The sequence below is a fragment of the Oenanthe melanoleuca genome, chromosome 4, assembly GCF_029582105.1.
Source record: "Oenanthe melanoleuca isolate GR-GAL-2019-014 chromosome 4, OMel1.0, whole genome shotgun sequence".
In the NCBI taxonomy this organism is placed as follows: Eukaryota; Metazoa; Chordata; class Aves; order Passeriformes; family Muscicapidae; genus Oenanthe; species Oenanthe melanoleuca.
The window spans coordinates 52,339,033-52,352,594 of NC_079337.1; the positions used below are offsets into that span (position 1 = coordinate 52,339,033).

General features: G+C 36.5%; 1 protein-coding gene across 1 annotated transcript in view; it reads left to right on the forward strand.

The window, feature by feature from the left end:
• Positions 1 to 13,562, forward strand: part of DHX15 (DEAH-box helicase 15) — a 46,315-nt gene that overhangs the window by 15,837 nt on the left and 16,916 nt on the right. Inside the window, exons 6-7 of the mRNA XM_056489396.1 lie at positions 8,604 to 8,771; positions 12,503 to 12,589. Of these exons, the coding sequence (XP_056345371.1) occupies positions 8,604 to 8,771; positions 12,503 to 12,589 (255 nt within the window). The remainder of the gene's footprint in view (positions 1 to 8,603; positions 8,772 to 12,502; positions 12,590 to 13,562) is intronic.

The following is a 13,562-nucleotide window of genomic DNA, read 5'->3' on the forward strand; positions in this document are numbered from 1 at the left end:
TGCCAGCATTCAAAAAATGTGTAGCCTGCTTTATTGGGTTTGCATGGCCAATCTTTGGTAGCAGAGTGGCTTCTTTGAGGAGCTTCTAGCAGCTTCATTCGCGTCCAGCAGAGTCAATCCCTGGCGGCTCCAGAGATGGATGTGCCACTGGACAAGGCTGAGCCAATGATGGTCATGCCTCTGTGATAACATTTAAGAAGAAAAAACCCCGAATTATTTAGTAGTTGTAATTGCAGCCAGAGAAGAGCAGGATGAGAACATGTAAGAGCAACAGCTCTGCAGACACCAACGTCAGTGCAGGAGGAGGTGCTGCAGGCACCGTAGCTGGGATTCCCCTGGAGCTGGTGAAGCAGCTGTTCCCTTGCAGCCCATGGAGGACACCTATGCTGGAGCAGGTTGATGCCTGACAGGAGGCTGTGACCACGTTGAGGGCCCGTGAATGGAGCCCCTCTGGAGCAGTCTGTCCTTGAAGGACTGCACCCTGTGGAGGAGTGACCCATGCTGCAGTAGCTTGCAGAGGTCTGTTGCTCACAAGATAGCGAGCAACTGATCGACTGAGCAAGATAGACTCATGCCAGAGAAGTTCATGGAGAACGGTCTCTCTTGGGGGGGTTCTTGTGCTGGAGCAGAAGGACTACTCTTTCAGAAAAGCAGGATAAATAACGTGATAAACTGACCATAACCCCAGTTTGCTGTCTCCCTGTGCTGCTGGGGTAGGAGGTAGAGCTGTGAAGGAGGGAGGGGTGGGGGGAAGGTGTTTTTAAAGTTCTATTTTAATTTTTATTATCATGCTCTGATTTTTTTAGTAATAAATTCAGTTAATATATCTAATCTGAGTCTGTTCTGCCCATGGTAGTATGATGAGTGATCTCTCTCTGTCCGTAGCTCATGAACCCTTATATTTTCTCTCCCCTGTCCAGCTGCAGATGGGAGTGATGGAGAGACTTTGGTGGGTATCTGACATCCAGCCAGCATCAACCCTCTACAGCAGGATAGCTGTAAGCTAGGTTGCCTGTCATCAGTCACAGGCAAAATTGGAAACTGAGAGGGATTTTGTTTCACAAGGGAAAAGCATAATTACATTTCAGTCAACATGTCTTTCTTAGACAATAGGTGTTGTCAAACTTGTTCTCAGTCTTTGAGCTTACAGAGCTGGTAGTCTAGTTGTGTAGATACACATTTGTTAAGCCTGCAGATCTGAGAGGCAGTTGGTTTATTTTCTACTGGATTTCTTCTAAAACAGTATTAGATTTTACACTCCATTAAGATCAGTAATCTGAGAGTAGGTGTAACATACTTAGAGATGAAACTTGGGAGGAAAAGACAGAAATAATGACACAAAAACTGTACAGATCTGTCTTACATGTTCTGGTAGCATGAACATTTACAAGTGCCAGTTGTGTTCTCTGTCACCTTTTTTTTTTTTAATGCCAAATGCATCATTACACGTTTATGAGGAAGAATTCGAGTTGCATCTGGAGATGTGAAATACAGATCAGCACTGTTCTTGATTGTAGATAAATATACTTAAAATTGTTGAAGTTCAATATTCTAGAAAAGCTTAAAGTGATATTGGTAAAACTGATGATTTAGAAAAGAGTTCCAAAATATTTTTCTTGTTTTGGTAGAAAGTTTGGTAAATCAGGGTTTATTCTAGAGGCATAATATTTTCATCACAGTGAGACTGGTTAAACTCTGGAGTTGAAAGAAAACAGACATTTTTCTGTGGAAATGGAAGTAAAAATTGCCAACTCTCTTGGTGGCAGTGATAGTGATTGGGTGAGGTTAAGAGGAAGTCTGTGTACTGAGCTAAAGATAACACAAGTTGTCCTGTTTAGATTGAGATAGGAAGTATTTGTGGAGTTGGGCAACATGAACTGAAAAAAGAGCAATAATACTAATCTTCTTCAAATGCTAAGAGGAAGAAGGTTTTTTGCTCTTCATTCGAGAAGATGCCAGTATTAAATACTAGAAATAAATTAGGTCAAAGAGATCTTGAATATGGGAATTACACCAAGGCAAAATCAGTTTTGCCTTGACTGAGCAGTTTTAGTTATGGTCAAGTGTTGGGTTTTTCCATGTTTTTTTGGTTTTTTTTTTTGTCTATGTACATAATTTTGCAAAGTTTAGTTTTGCACAGTTTGTATTCAGAGGTCTGAAGTGGTGCTGCTCTTGGTGCTGGTTCTTTCTACTGCTGTTTTGTCATTTTAGCTTGTAGCAGTCTGCTTTCATTTCTAGGGGAAGAAAGTGAAATTAAGGAAGTTCTTCACAGACTTTGAGGACAAAGACTATATTTCTAGAAAGGTTCATGCCATCAAATCCAGATGTGACTAGCTATGCCCTGCATGTGATGGAACTCAAAAGGGCACAGGTTAACATTTCTGCCAATTATTTCTATTTTGCAAGGTACTTCTTATTTATGCATTTGTTTCCTTTGCCCTATATTCCTTTCTACACAAGGTGAAATTGCCTTACAGCAAGTTTTTTGGCATTAGTTTCCTTTGGGCTTTAAGAGTTATGTCTGTTTGAGCCATGTATCTAAGATGAAGCTAAATCTGACTGTATAGTGTAGCAACTGATCTCCTGTATCATGATCCTGTATCATCCCCTATTTAAAAGAGTTTAAAGTGTTTTAACTGGAGCAGTCTTGAAGTTTTGCTCATCCTGTGAGATTCATTAAGTGAATCAAATACAGGGTCAGCTGAAGAAAGGGGTTATGCAATAATGTTCCCAAGGAATTTGTTTATAAAATTATTGAACTCTATTTTGCATGCAAGGTGCTCAAATTGTCCCATTGAATGTGCTTAAATGACATCACTACTCACCATCTTTTTGTAGAAAGAGTTCTGATAAAGATGAGATACAGCTTAGATCTTATGATTGTGTGGAGCCTGGCCCCCAAGCTCACTGGCTGTTTGCATAGACCGCTCTGGCCTGTGAGGTAGAGAGAATGCGTGCACTGGAATTACTTTGGCTTAGGGTAACTTGTGGTCCATCTTTTCAGCAACTGCTGTTTAGTATCAGTGTAATTTCACTATACCTTCTCCATGGCAGCACAGATGAGTCTTGCACACAAACAGAAGGCAAGGATTGATAGATTGCAAGAACGGCGTAACTCAGTAACTGGATGCCACAAATATATTCAAAGGAGTGGGAAATGCTGAGGTTTGTTCAGCCTTGAAAAAAGAAGGCTCAAGGTAGATCTCATCACCATGAGCCAGTATTTAAAGGGTGACTATAAGATACATGGAGACTACCTTTTTACAAGCACCCACATGAAAAGATGACGGGTAATAGATAAAAGTTAATCCTGATGAAATTGTGATTAGACATGAGAGGAAAATGTTTCACAGTGAGAATAATCAACCATTGGAATAAACTCCCGGGGAAGTTGCGGATTCCACAACATTGGGCATGCAGGATTCAGCTGGACAGGTTGTTGGGCCGTCATGCCTAGATTGTTTATGACAAGAAAAGTTGGATTAGATGATCCTCGAGTTTCCTTGCAACCTCTTGTTCTGTGATTCTGAGAGCTGCATTGCTGCTTGTCATTTTGGGTTTCTTTTTATGTTTGTGGTTTTGGAGGTTCTTTTGCCTACAATTGCATGGAACTTGTAATGGAACTAGTAAGAATCATGTATTATTTTCAGCACATGCTTGCTTCTTGAAGATGGGGTGCACTAACTCAGTAATAAGTGCAATTGCTCCTGCAGTATTTTTCTGTTCATGATCTTCAATAGGAGCACTTTGACTGCAAAAATGCCATCAGGAAAAGAAATGGAAGCGAATTTCTACAGAGCATTCAGCTTGAACATGTAATAAAGACTTCATTTTCAACAGCAGAAAAAAATAATGTGCATGATAGGCAAAATCAGTCTCTTGTGTGATTAATTTTATACAGCTCCTTTTAGAGGAACTGCTAATAATACATTCAAATCCTTAGTTTTTGATGCAGAGCTAGGGCATGTTTGGTATTGGAGTAGTGAGATGATACAGAGCAGTGGAAATGTGTTATTGGAGGCTGCTGATAAGGTATTGGCTTGTGGTTCATTTCCTTCCAGTTTCTCTTTGCTGTGTGTTTTGATACACAGTCTGAGGAAGCAGGAATTTGCACAGACAGTATATAAAAGTCATACCTGGAAGATTTTTAGTAATAAGACTTTAAGGTATATTTTTTTAGGAAAAAAGGTGAGTATTGCTAAATATTACTTAGTAATACTTTGTTCGAGACATGAACAAAGTTCATACTTTCAGTCTGGTTAGTATTTACACATCAAAGATGGTGATGGGGTGAAGATTTAAGCGGTAGTCCTATAAGTGGTGCTCTCGAAGTTAAGCTGTGGGAAAACTTATGGTCCTCTTGGTTGTAATCCTGGCATTCTGAGAGTTCAGGACTCATTTGTTAAGAGGTTTCATATGCAAAAGTTTGCTTCTGGGCTGGTGGACCTTTGCGTTTCTGGCTGCACAAAAAAAAAATAGCTTTAGGGAGAGGAGTAAAAGGTAGTGAATCGAAGTGGTTTGGGGGTTTTTTTTAGGCACTAGCCATTAACCTGACTTTTCTTTGGAAAAGTAAGTTAAGGTAGAGTAAAATTCCTGTCAGATTTAGGAGGCATAAGTAACCTACCTACTGCTCTGTGAAAATACAGATGGCTGCAATGCTGTTACTAATAAATTGAAGGGTAAATGTGCACACTAGTCTTGCTTTGTTTTCTAAATAATACAATGCTAAGCATTGACTCCCATGCAGACTTGGGTCTTGTACAAATGGAAGTTGACATTTACATCCTGAAGCTTTTTTGGGGTTTTAGAATTGCTTACTGATACTTAAGGCCCCAAATTAAATTTCCCTAATATGACAGATACTGTAAACATTGCCTGTTGTCCGCCAGTTATTTGAAAACAAAGCAGCCTGCGCAGGTTTTTGTCTAGAATCAGTCAGTCACACAGATTTGTTGGAAGGAGCACCATTTCAATTTGCTTAAATTTGATTTAGTAATGATAACCTTGATAAAAATATTTTTCCAATTGCAGCTTTTTTTTTTTTTTTTTCCTTTAAGCTATTTTTATTTAGCTGTAAATTCAAAATAAAAATTGTGGACTGTCACTTGGATGTTGAGGTGACTGTTTTTCCTGCTTAAAAAATATCCACCACCCCATTACCTCATTAAACACTAGTATATATAAAAACAAAAAAATTCTCTTTACTGATTGTAGTTTGTTTTGGAAGCTTTTCCAAGGAAAATCACTTAAGGTGTTGATAGTGTGGAAGAGTTTTGGGGACTCTGTGTTAATGTTTAGAGTGTAGTACTGTGGGATTCTTAACTGCCACTTGATTCTAGTTTCCATAGTGTTGCAGCTTAACTGTAGCTATTGCCTGTGTATTGTAAATTTATTTTGATGGGATCAAGAGGAAGCTTCTGGAAGCTTTAAAGCCCAGTCTGATCACTGGGTTTTGTGAAGTACAGATGTGTTGTCACACTTGCAGCCTGAGAAAAAATATTAAATGCTAGTATGATCTTTCTTGTTTTTGTGATCTGCTTGCTTTTTACCATTTGGTAGTCAGCTCTTTTTAGAATGAGTGCATCAGTGGACAAAGTTCATCGACTATGATTTTACTGAGAACTATTTCTCAAATACTAGTCCTAAGAAGTCTTTTTTGTGGCTAAATTTTAACTTCAGGAAGTCTCATGCTTTTTGTATGTTAGACCTGTTGACTTTGTTTAACTGTGAAGCAGGTCCTTTTGCTAATGCACTGGGCATTGTAGGTCTAAGTGTGGGTTCTTAGATCTTTGATCAGGTCTATTCCTGCATCCTGTACCCCCTTACCCACTATCTCAGTGTGGTAGTTCAGGGCTTTGAGGAGCTCTTCAGGCATAATCCACACACAATGCAAGTTCATTCTACCTTCTTGTTGTTCTGCCTGAGAAGAAGTATCTTCTGCTCTGCAGATTGTTCAATAATCTTTCTTCCACAAAGGTGTTTTATAATGATTTTTTTTGGAGTAGGTGGTATACAAATATTTACAGGTGTATGGTTGATTTGTTTGTTTTTAAAAAGCCTTTCTTACTTGAATTAAGTGGGATAGAATTAGGCTTGCTGAATCTTTAAAGGATTAAAGATAGGATTGTGCCTTTGTCTCATTTCTGGATTTAAATATGTGATGCAAACAGATCTTGAACATTCAAGGGTATCCTTAACGCTTTCAAACTATTATTACTATGCAAAATCCTTTTCTCTTGTGTACATAGGGATACCAATTTTGGTAATCATCTGTGTGTGGTTCTGGATACAGTTACAATCATAGAATATCCTGAGCTGGAAGGGACCCGTTAGGATCATCCAAGTCCAACTCCTAGGCCTGCACAGTATAGCACCTATATATATATAGCTATGTATAACCCTTTGTCAGAGGGCTTTGTCCGAATGTTTCTTGACTCTGGCAGGATTGGTACTGTGAGGACTTGTGTGGGGAAGCAGATGTACTAGTAGTAGATCTACTGAAGTAGATACACTATTTTCTGTTGGAGTGGTAAATAAAAGGAAAATACTCTTTATTTTTCAAATTAAAACTACTACTATTAAAGTATTAATTTTTACGGTCTTCATATGAGTGGTAGTGGGTCTTGGTCTTCTGCATCCTTCTTAAAGCAGTTTGTGATGAGAGGTCCATATTTACCTCTGCAAATATGGCATCTCTATTTTGAAGTATTCTAATGATTAGAGGTACTTTGAAACTAGATTGGTAAACTCTAGGAGGAAGTAATACTTTTATCTCATCTGAAAGTTGATTAGTAGCTGTGTACACAAGTCCTGAAGAGTGTAGTGCTTTTGTTTTTTCTTGCTTGCTTGCATTTTACCTTCTCTTAAGTATAAAACTGTCCTGGAACTTCTAGTTATTACTATTGAAGACTAAGTAGCCTATCCAATTATTACAGCCTTCCTAATTACACAGTATAATCTACATAAATTCCATGAATGGTGTAGTGACCTTCAGATCAGGAATTAAGGTCTGCTGTATTTTTGTTTATATTCTATTATTTTGTTTATATTTAACTCCCTTTGCACTGGGAGGCTATCACTGAACTTGGAATGAGATTATCAGAATAAAGGATACTTGCGCCTGTGTAGGAAAAAAAAAATTCATCATTCTCTTACAGTAAGCCATTAGTGGGCATTCCAGCTCAATTTCTGTATACCCCGTACATTTCATGAATGTGTTGGAGTTGGGTTTGTTGGCAAAGTGCATGGTTTTGGTAAATATCTGCAACTCTCTTAAATTGGCAGTGCGTTATTAGACAGCATTAGGCGTACTCTTGAAAGGGCTCTTGGGCATCAAAGAGCCTTCCTTTTGTTATGCTTACATTAATTGTATACACTGATCAATACAGAACAACTATTGTCTGTGCTTCTTTCAAACTCAGTGCATTTGTGCTGAGAATTTAAATGTCTCTTTAAAAACAAGTGAAAGAGACAGATTTGGTCCAGATCTACCTGAATTCATGATTTCTAAAAAAAGAAACTGCTTTTGCCTTTCAAATCATGGTTTAAAGCAGTCATTTTACAGGGCTTTTATATTACCAGTTCAAATATTTGCTTTAGGGTCTTAAGTATCACTTCAGCTTCAGGCTAGTGAATGTGATAAGGGAGGTTCCCCTCTTTTCTCAGAGTGTGTTGTAGTAATTTTTTTTTGCTTTTACGTACTGTTGCTTTTTGTCATTACTGTATTCTCCCCCCCAGTGGTTCAGATGGAAGATCGATAGTTGGTCAGTGTTCCTCTTAGTTACGCTAGTGAAGGCTCTGTGATTTTTAAGTTGAAGATAATGAGTGGTGTTACTTATAAACCTAAATTTCTGAACACTCTGATTTTCCTTAGATCTTGTCATAATTATTGGTCACCTAGCTGGCTTAAGTGTAGTAGTTTTAAAATGAAATGGACTTAGAACAGTTGGGCTGTGGTGAACCATTTTGTATGGTAAGCAGAAAGTAGGCTAGAAAATACTATCGTAAAAAAGGCATAAAACGTCTTTCATCTTCAGAGTATTTCACTGATTTTTCTTAAGCTTAAATGGTATTTCAGTTAATTTTAAAGTAAGATCTGAAACCTGGTATTGAGAAGTTTGGTTTTGAATATCCATGTTTATACTGTAAAGGTGTTTGTTCTCATTAGGTACAATGAAGCAAATCTTCCATATAATTGCATTAGTGATACGTGACATTAAAGCTTAATTGGCTTATTTTAAATATCTTGCACATCAATTTCCTTCAGATTGTGAAAATTGAAAAGGTCATGAGTGCAGTTTAATATTCCAGGGTGAGAGATTTCAATTTTAGTACAATTTGTAGAGATTTAATTAGGAAACACGACTAAAAGAAAAAGGATGTTGAATGCAAATTAGGCTGTTCATTAGAGTATGGAAGCTGAAACATCTTGAAGTATTGTGGAAATTTGATTGCAGATTCAGTAAGCACCTTGATTGATTTTTTTTTTTTTATTATTTTTTAAAGTAGAAGTTATTGTAATCGTTCTTCTAATTGTCATAAGCGCTCTAAATATGCTTCCTTTTCCATGGAGTTCTCTTCTAACCAGTATTTTTGTTTTGCAGGAGATTGATGAAGCCTGCAAGAGGATAAAACGTGAAATTGATGACTTAGGTCCTGAAGTTGGTGACATAAAAATCATTCCATTGTATTCCACCCTTCCTCCACAGCAACAGCAAAGGATATTTGAACCTCCCCCACCAAAAAAACAAAATGGAGCAATAGGAAGAAAGGTAAGTACTAAGCCATGTTAGTATTCTGTTCTCTAAGTAGCTGCTCACAGTTGCATGAGCCATGAAATATGACTTTGAGCTCCTTTAAATATATTTGGACAGCAACAAGTACAAGGGTTATTTTTTTTAAATGAAGCCTTAGAAATGCAGTATTTTATCATATTAGAATTTTTAGATAACTTGAAATTTATCTTTCAGTACAAATCACGGTTCTGTCATCCATCTCTATAGGGCCAGGACTTGAGCTAACAGTTTGACTTGTCTGAATTGAAATGGGATTCATTTAAGTTCTTATGTGAAATATAATTTATGTGGAGGATGGGATTTTTTTCCATAAATAATTATTTTGAGATGTGCTTTTTTGCCTTTTTTTTTTTTGAGACAATTTGGGCTGTCTCTTTAAGGTAGGTTGTCAGGCAGGTTTTATCTGTTTCTTAAGGTGTATGAAAAGGTGCAAGTTAACACAAGTATGTTGAAGTTCAAGGCTTGTATTTTTGTAGTAATAAATGAGGAATTGAGGTTCTTTCGTTAGGCAAAATTGAGAAACTGAAAAATTTAAAATGGCACAGTGAATGTTATTCATAAAATAAATGTGTCAATGCTCACAATAATCCATAGTAGAAGCTGTTTTATTAGAAAGGAGTCATAGTAAAGCTTCCTAAAACTAAACTCCCGCTCTAGAGAACTGGCAGTCACAAAGCTAAGATTGTGAAGCTCAAAGCTGAATCATACTATGTGCTCTAGGCAGGGTTTGTTCCTTGATTATTTGTTGGTTTTCTGCAGTACAATGCATGTAGATTACTAGTGACAACTTTCTAGTGTTCTGGAAGAGTAAATCACTTATTAAATTTAGTGAAATTATCTTCCTTTTCCTGTAGAAGTTGATTGCAGGAAGCATTCAGTCTGAAATCATGAAGCTAATGCTGCAACAAAATTGTATTTGCAAATGACTTAAATGAATGAAATTGCTTTTAAGTAATAAGCAGCAACTGTGTATTTAATTAAATTTTCACTTGTGTTTAAAACTGTGCCCTTCAAAATAGATAGGTTTTGGCTTTCTACATAAGCGGACAACAAGTGCAGAGTGTAGTTTTTATGTTGAAATGGCAGAGCCAGTACTAGTCTCTGAAAGGAAAAATACTCTTGGTGTAACAGCTGTTTAACTACAAGAGAAGTTGTTACGCCCAAAAGATTCCTACTATAGGCAAAAGCAGGTATAGCATGTAGGCAGCAGACTCAGACCTATGAAGTTACTTTTCCTCTTCGCCTGCTTTGGCTGAAATATTCTGGCTTCCATGTTTTACTTTTTATCCCCATAACACATCTAACTGTGAGTGAAAGTGCATCTGCGCTGCGAATTCTTTAAATGTTAGTTTAGTTTCAGTTAGTCTTAGTGATCAAGGTATGTAAAGTAAAACTATGCGGTGCTGTCTATTTAAGAAAATGCCTGTTTTCATCCAGTCTTTTTGGGAGTGGAACCTAGATTTTAGAGCTGCTGAGGAAAGAGATAAGAGGTGATCCTAAATCCTTTCAAAGGCTCTAATTGTCGTACAAGTGTAAGTGAAGTGCTTGCAATAGCTGAATAAGTATCTCCTGAGCTTTAACTTTGTGGAGTGAGAGATGTTGGAAGTGGTGTGGCGGTTTGCTGTAGTAGTGATGGTGACAGCTAGTAGTGATGCAGCTTGTCAACTTCACACTTTTTTGTCCTCTCTGAGCTATCAAAGTAGCTGTTATTGTGAGAAGGCTTAACAATGTTTTTTAGTTGAGGAAGATGAAGATGATTTAACATTTCTGTTTGTGTTAAAGGCTCCTTGTCATCCCTTCTTTTCAAGCTGTATTTTAGTTTGTTTCAGCAGTCTTAAGCATTGCTAGTTAATATATAAGCAACATAGATACATTTTTAGATGTAGATACTATGTATATTTTAGTATTCAAAAGAAAGTTTTTAAATTCTTCTCAAATTGCAAAACTACAGCTAAGGCTAATTATAATAATTTTTTTTAGTTTAGTGCTAATTTCAATTGTTTGATATTCAGGTTACTTTGTACTTTGATTTGGACTTGAAAGATATTCTTTCTTCAACCTTTTAAAAAATTTCTTCTGTTTTTACAGTCAATAATTGTCATTTTTTAATCAATGTGACATTAACAAGTGATATCTGTATGTGCAACAGAATCCGCTGTGTAACTAACTTTTTTTCCTTCTACCTTAGGAAAGTTCTGTATAGATTAAGTGATTTCAGGTACAAATTAACTTGTTGTACCACTGTGGACTAAGCTTACTAACTGTATTGAGTTCCTGGTATTGAAGTGTCCTAATGTAAATCAGTGGTTAAAAGCAGGATAAAAGCCTTTTGTCTCTGCTCTGTATTTGAATAATCTGGGTGAATGGTTCTGTACATTAGCAAAAACAGAAAAACACAAAACTTCTTAAGTGAGGAATACTCTATAACAGCAAGCTAAATGTGGATTGAATTTAATTCGTATATTTAATGCCTTTCAAATTTGTAATGAAAATGTATTGAGATTTTGCACTGACTTGCAGTGATATTTGTAGCTGTTATCTCTTGACTAATTTGTTCAGATACCTGTGAATGATATGCATACAATATTTTTTGTTTGAGGAATTCTAAGTAGCACAACATTTTAGGGTGAAACACCATAATTACAAACTAATTGTTGGTGTTTTTTCCACCAAAGTACTGCTTTCAATATATTGTAATATTTGGGCAAGTTTAGCCCTTAAGAAGAGACAAGCTGAGTGTGATTAAAGTAGCTGACTGGCAAAGTGGTCAGCCAGCAGGAAGGGAAATCAGTGGTCACTGGCCTCACTAAGTATTAGAGGTCTCTCCAGTTCTAATTGATAAACTGAAAGCAGTGAGACAGAGTGCTTTGAAATTAGGAAGTGGAAGGTAAGCACTTTTGATGAAGTGCTGAACAGATTTTGGGTCTTTTCTGAGATAATTATGTGTCAGTAATGTGATTCAGTATTGGGATAAGAGCTAATGGTATCCATAGCCTGTTACACTACATCTTTGGACATAAAAATTTAAATGGTGGCAAATCAAGCCTCAGAATTCTGATAGTCACCTTTGCTTTAATTTTTGCATGTGACTTGAGCTTCTGAAAGGCTAAGAATGTAAAGATATGTTAAAGGTGTTTTAATATCTGGTGATAGAAAAGACAAAGTAGAAATCAAATACATATTGTTCATAATTTTAGCTGGAATGTGTCAGTAACAGATTTATTTCATACCAGAAGAAAATACTGTGCTGGTAATGTATATAACTTTCAATTTAATATTATTTAACCAGTTTATCCTGTTCAGGATTTTAGCAAAAGATAAAAAGCTAGTATTAATAGATGATGTTAAAGGGTTCCCATTATAACATGTCGTTTTGTACCAGAGATGTGAGAAAAAAATTTGAATAGTAGTTTCATAAGTTAAACATTTGCTCTTCTTTTTCTCAACTAACATTTGTTAATGTTGTTAATAGACCCATAGGGGAGCAAAAAACAGTGAAAATTGCTTTCTTTTCACTAGAAGTTCCTCTGGTTGATTTCAGATCATCCTGTGAAAGTGTTGAAGTGCTGCTCTGGTAGTTACTGATTAAGTGATGGAAAGTTTACTGAAAGTTATTTGTGCAGATACAAAATTGGAGCCCTTCATCTTCAAGATGAAGTAATTTCATTTAGTTGTTTGAGTTTTTGTTGGGTTTTTTTTTTTGACAGGTTGTGGTGTCCACTAACATTGCTGAGACATCATTGACAATAGATGGTGTAGTGTTTGTGATTGATCCTGGCTTTGCAAAACAGAAGGTAAGTACTATTTTTTCCTCTTTATAGTAGGAAAGTTCATGGAATCTGTTTTGCTCAGGCTACTCTTCCCTTTGCAAAGGGTCTTTTGACAGGTCTTTTCAGTTGAATCTTGAGCTTGATTGGTTTGAATTTTTGTTTTTGACTCATGATTTTTATGGTTTGCACTCAGTCCATGAACTTCAGATAGAATAATTTTATTTTAAAAAAAGAAAGAAATGTGATAATTTTGTGTTAGACTTGGAATATAGTTTTTTCTAGATACTTTAGGAAGGGTAGTTTTGTACTATGTCTCTGTGCTTGAGGATACTCAAGTAAAACAAATTGTATGAAAGTAAATAAAAGTGGTTCCAGAAGCCTCCTCTTCTTTTAAGTCACCGTAGAAAACTCCAGCACTAAAATGAGAAGAAATGATCCCTGATGTTTCATGTCAGTATTTATCATGTACTCCTGCAGCTCTGAAGATTGTAATCAAGCTTGTATTGTGGTTCTTGGAACATCATAGGGTGTTCAGAGGAACTGAAGTAGCTTTCCTACAGTCAACCCAATAACTGCATAAAATAAAATATGAATCTCATTGTCTTAATCTGTTTTTTTCACTAAATGTAGCTTTCTTTATAACTTGGTTTCTTAGTCTTTTCCTTTAATAGTGGTACACATTGTTAGGCTTTTTAACTTTTGCAGAATGAGACAAGACACACAGTAGAATGTGAGTATAGATGATGTGTTTTTATGCATGAATTTCAGTCACCATTAAGGCTGAACTTTTTTCACAGCTAGTTCTTTTTATGGAAGGTAGTCTTCCAATATAAGAACTAAGGTTTCTCTGTGTATTTTACATTGAAATACACCAGAAAGGTCTTAAAACATGGACTGAGAATGTCTTCCTGTGAAACTTTTTAACTGCTGCCTTTGTATTCCTTTTCCCTGAGCCGTATTGAGTTGGCTAGGTATGACTGCAGTGGAATTTTTACAG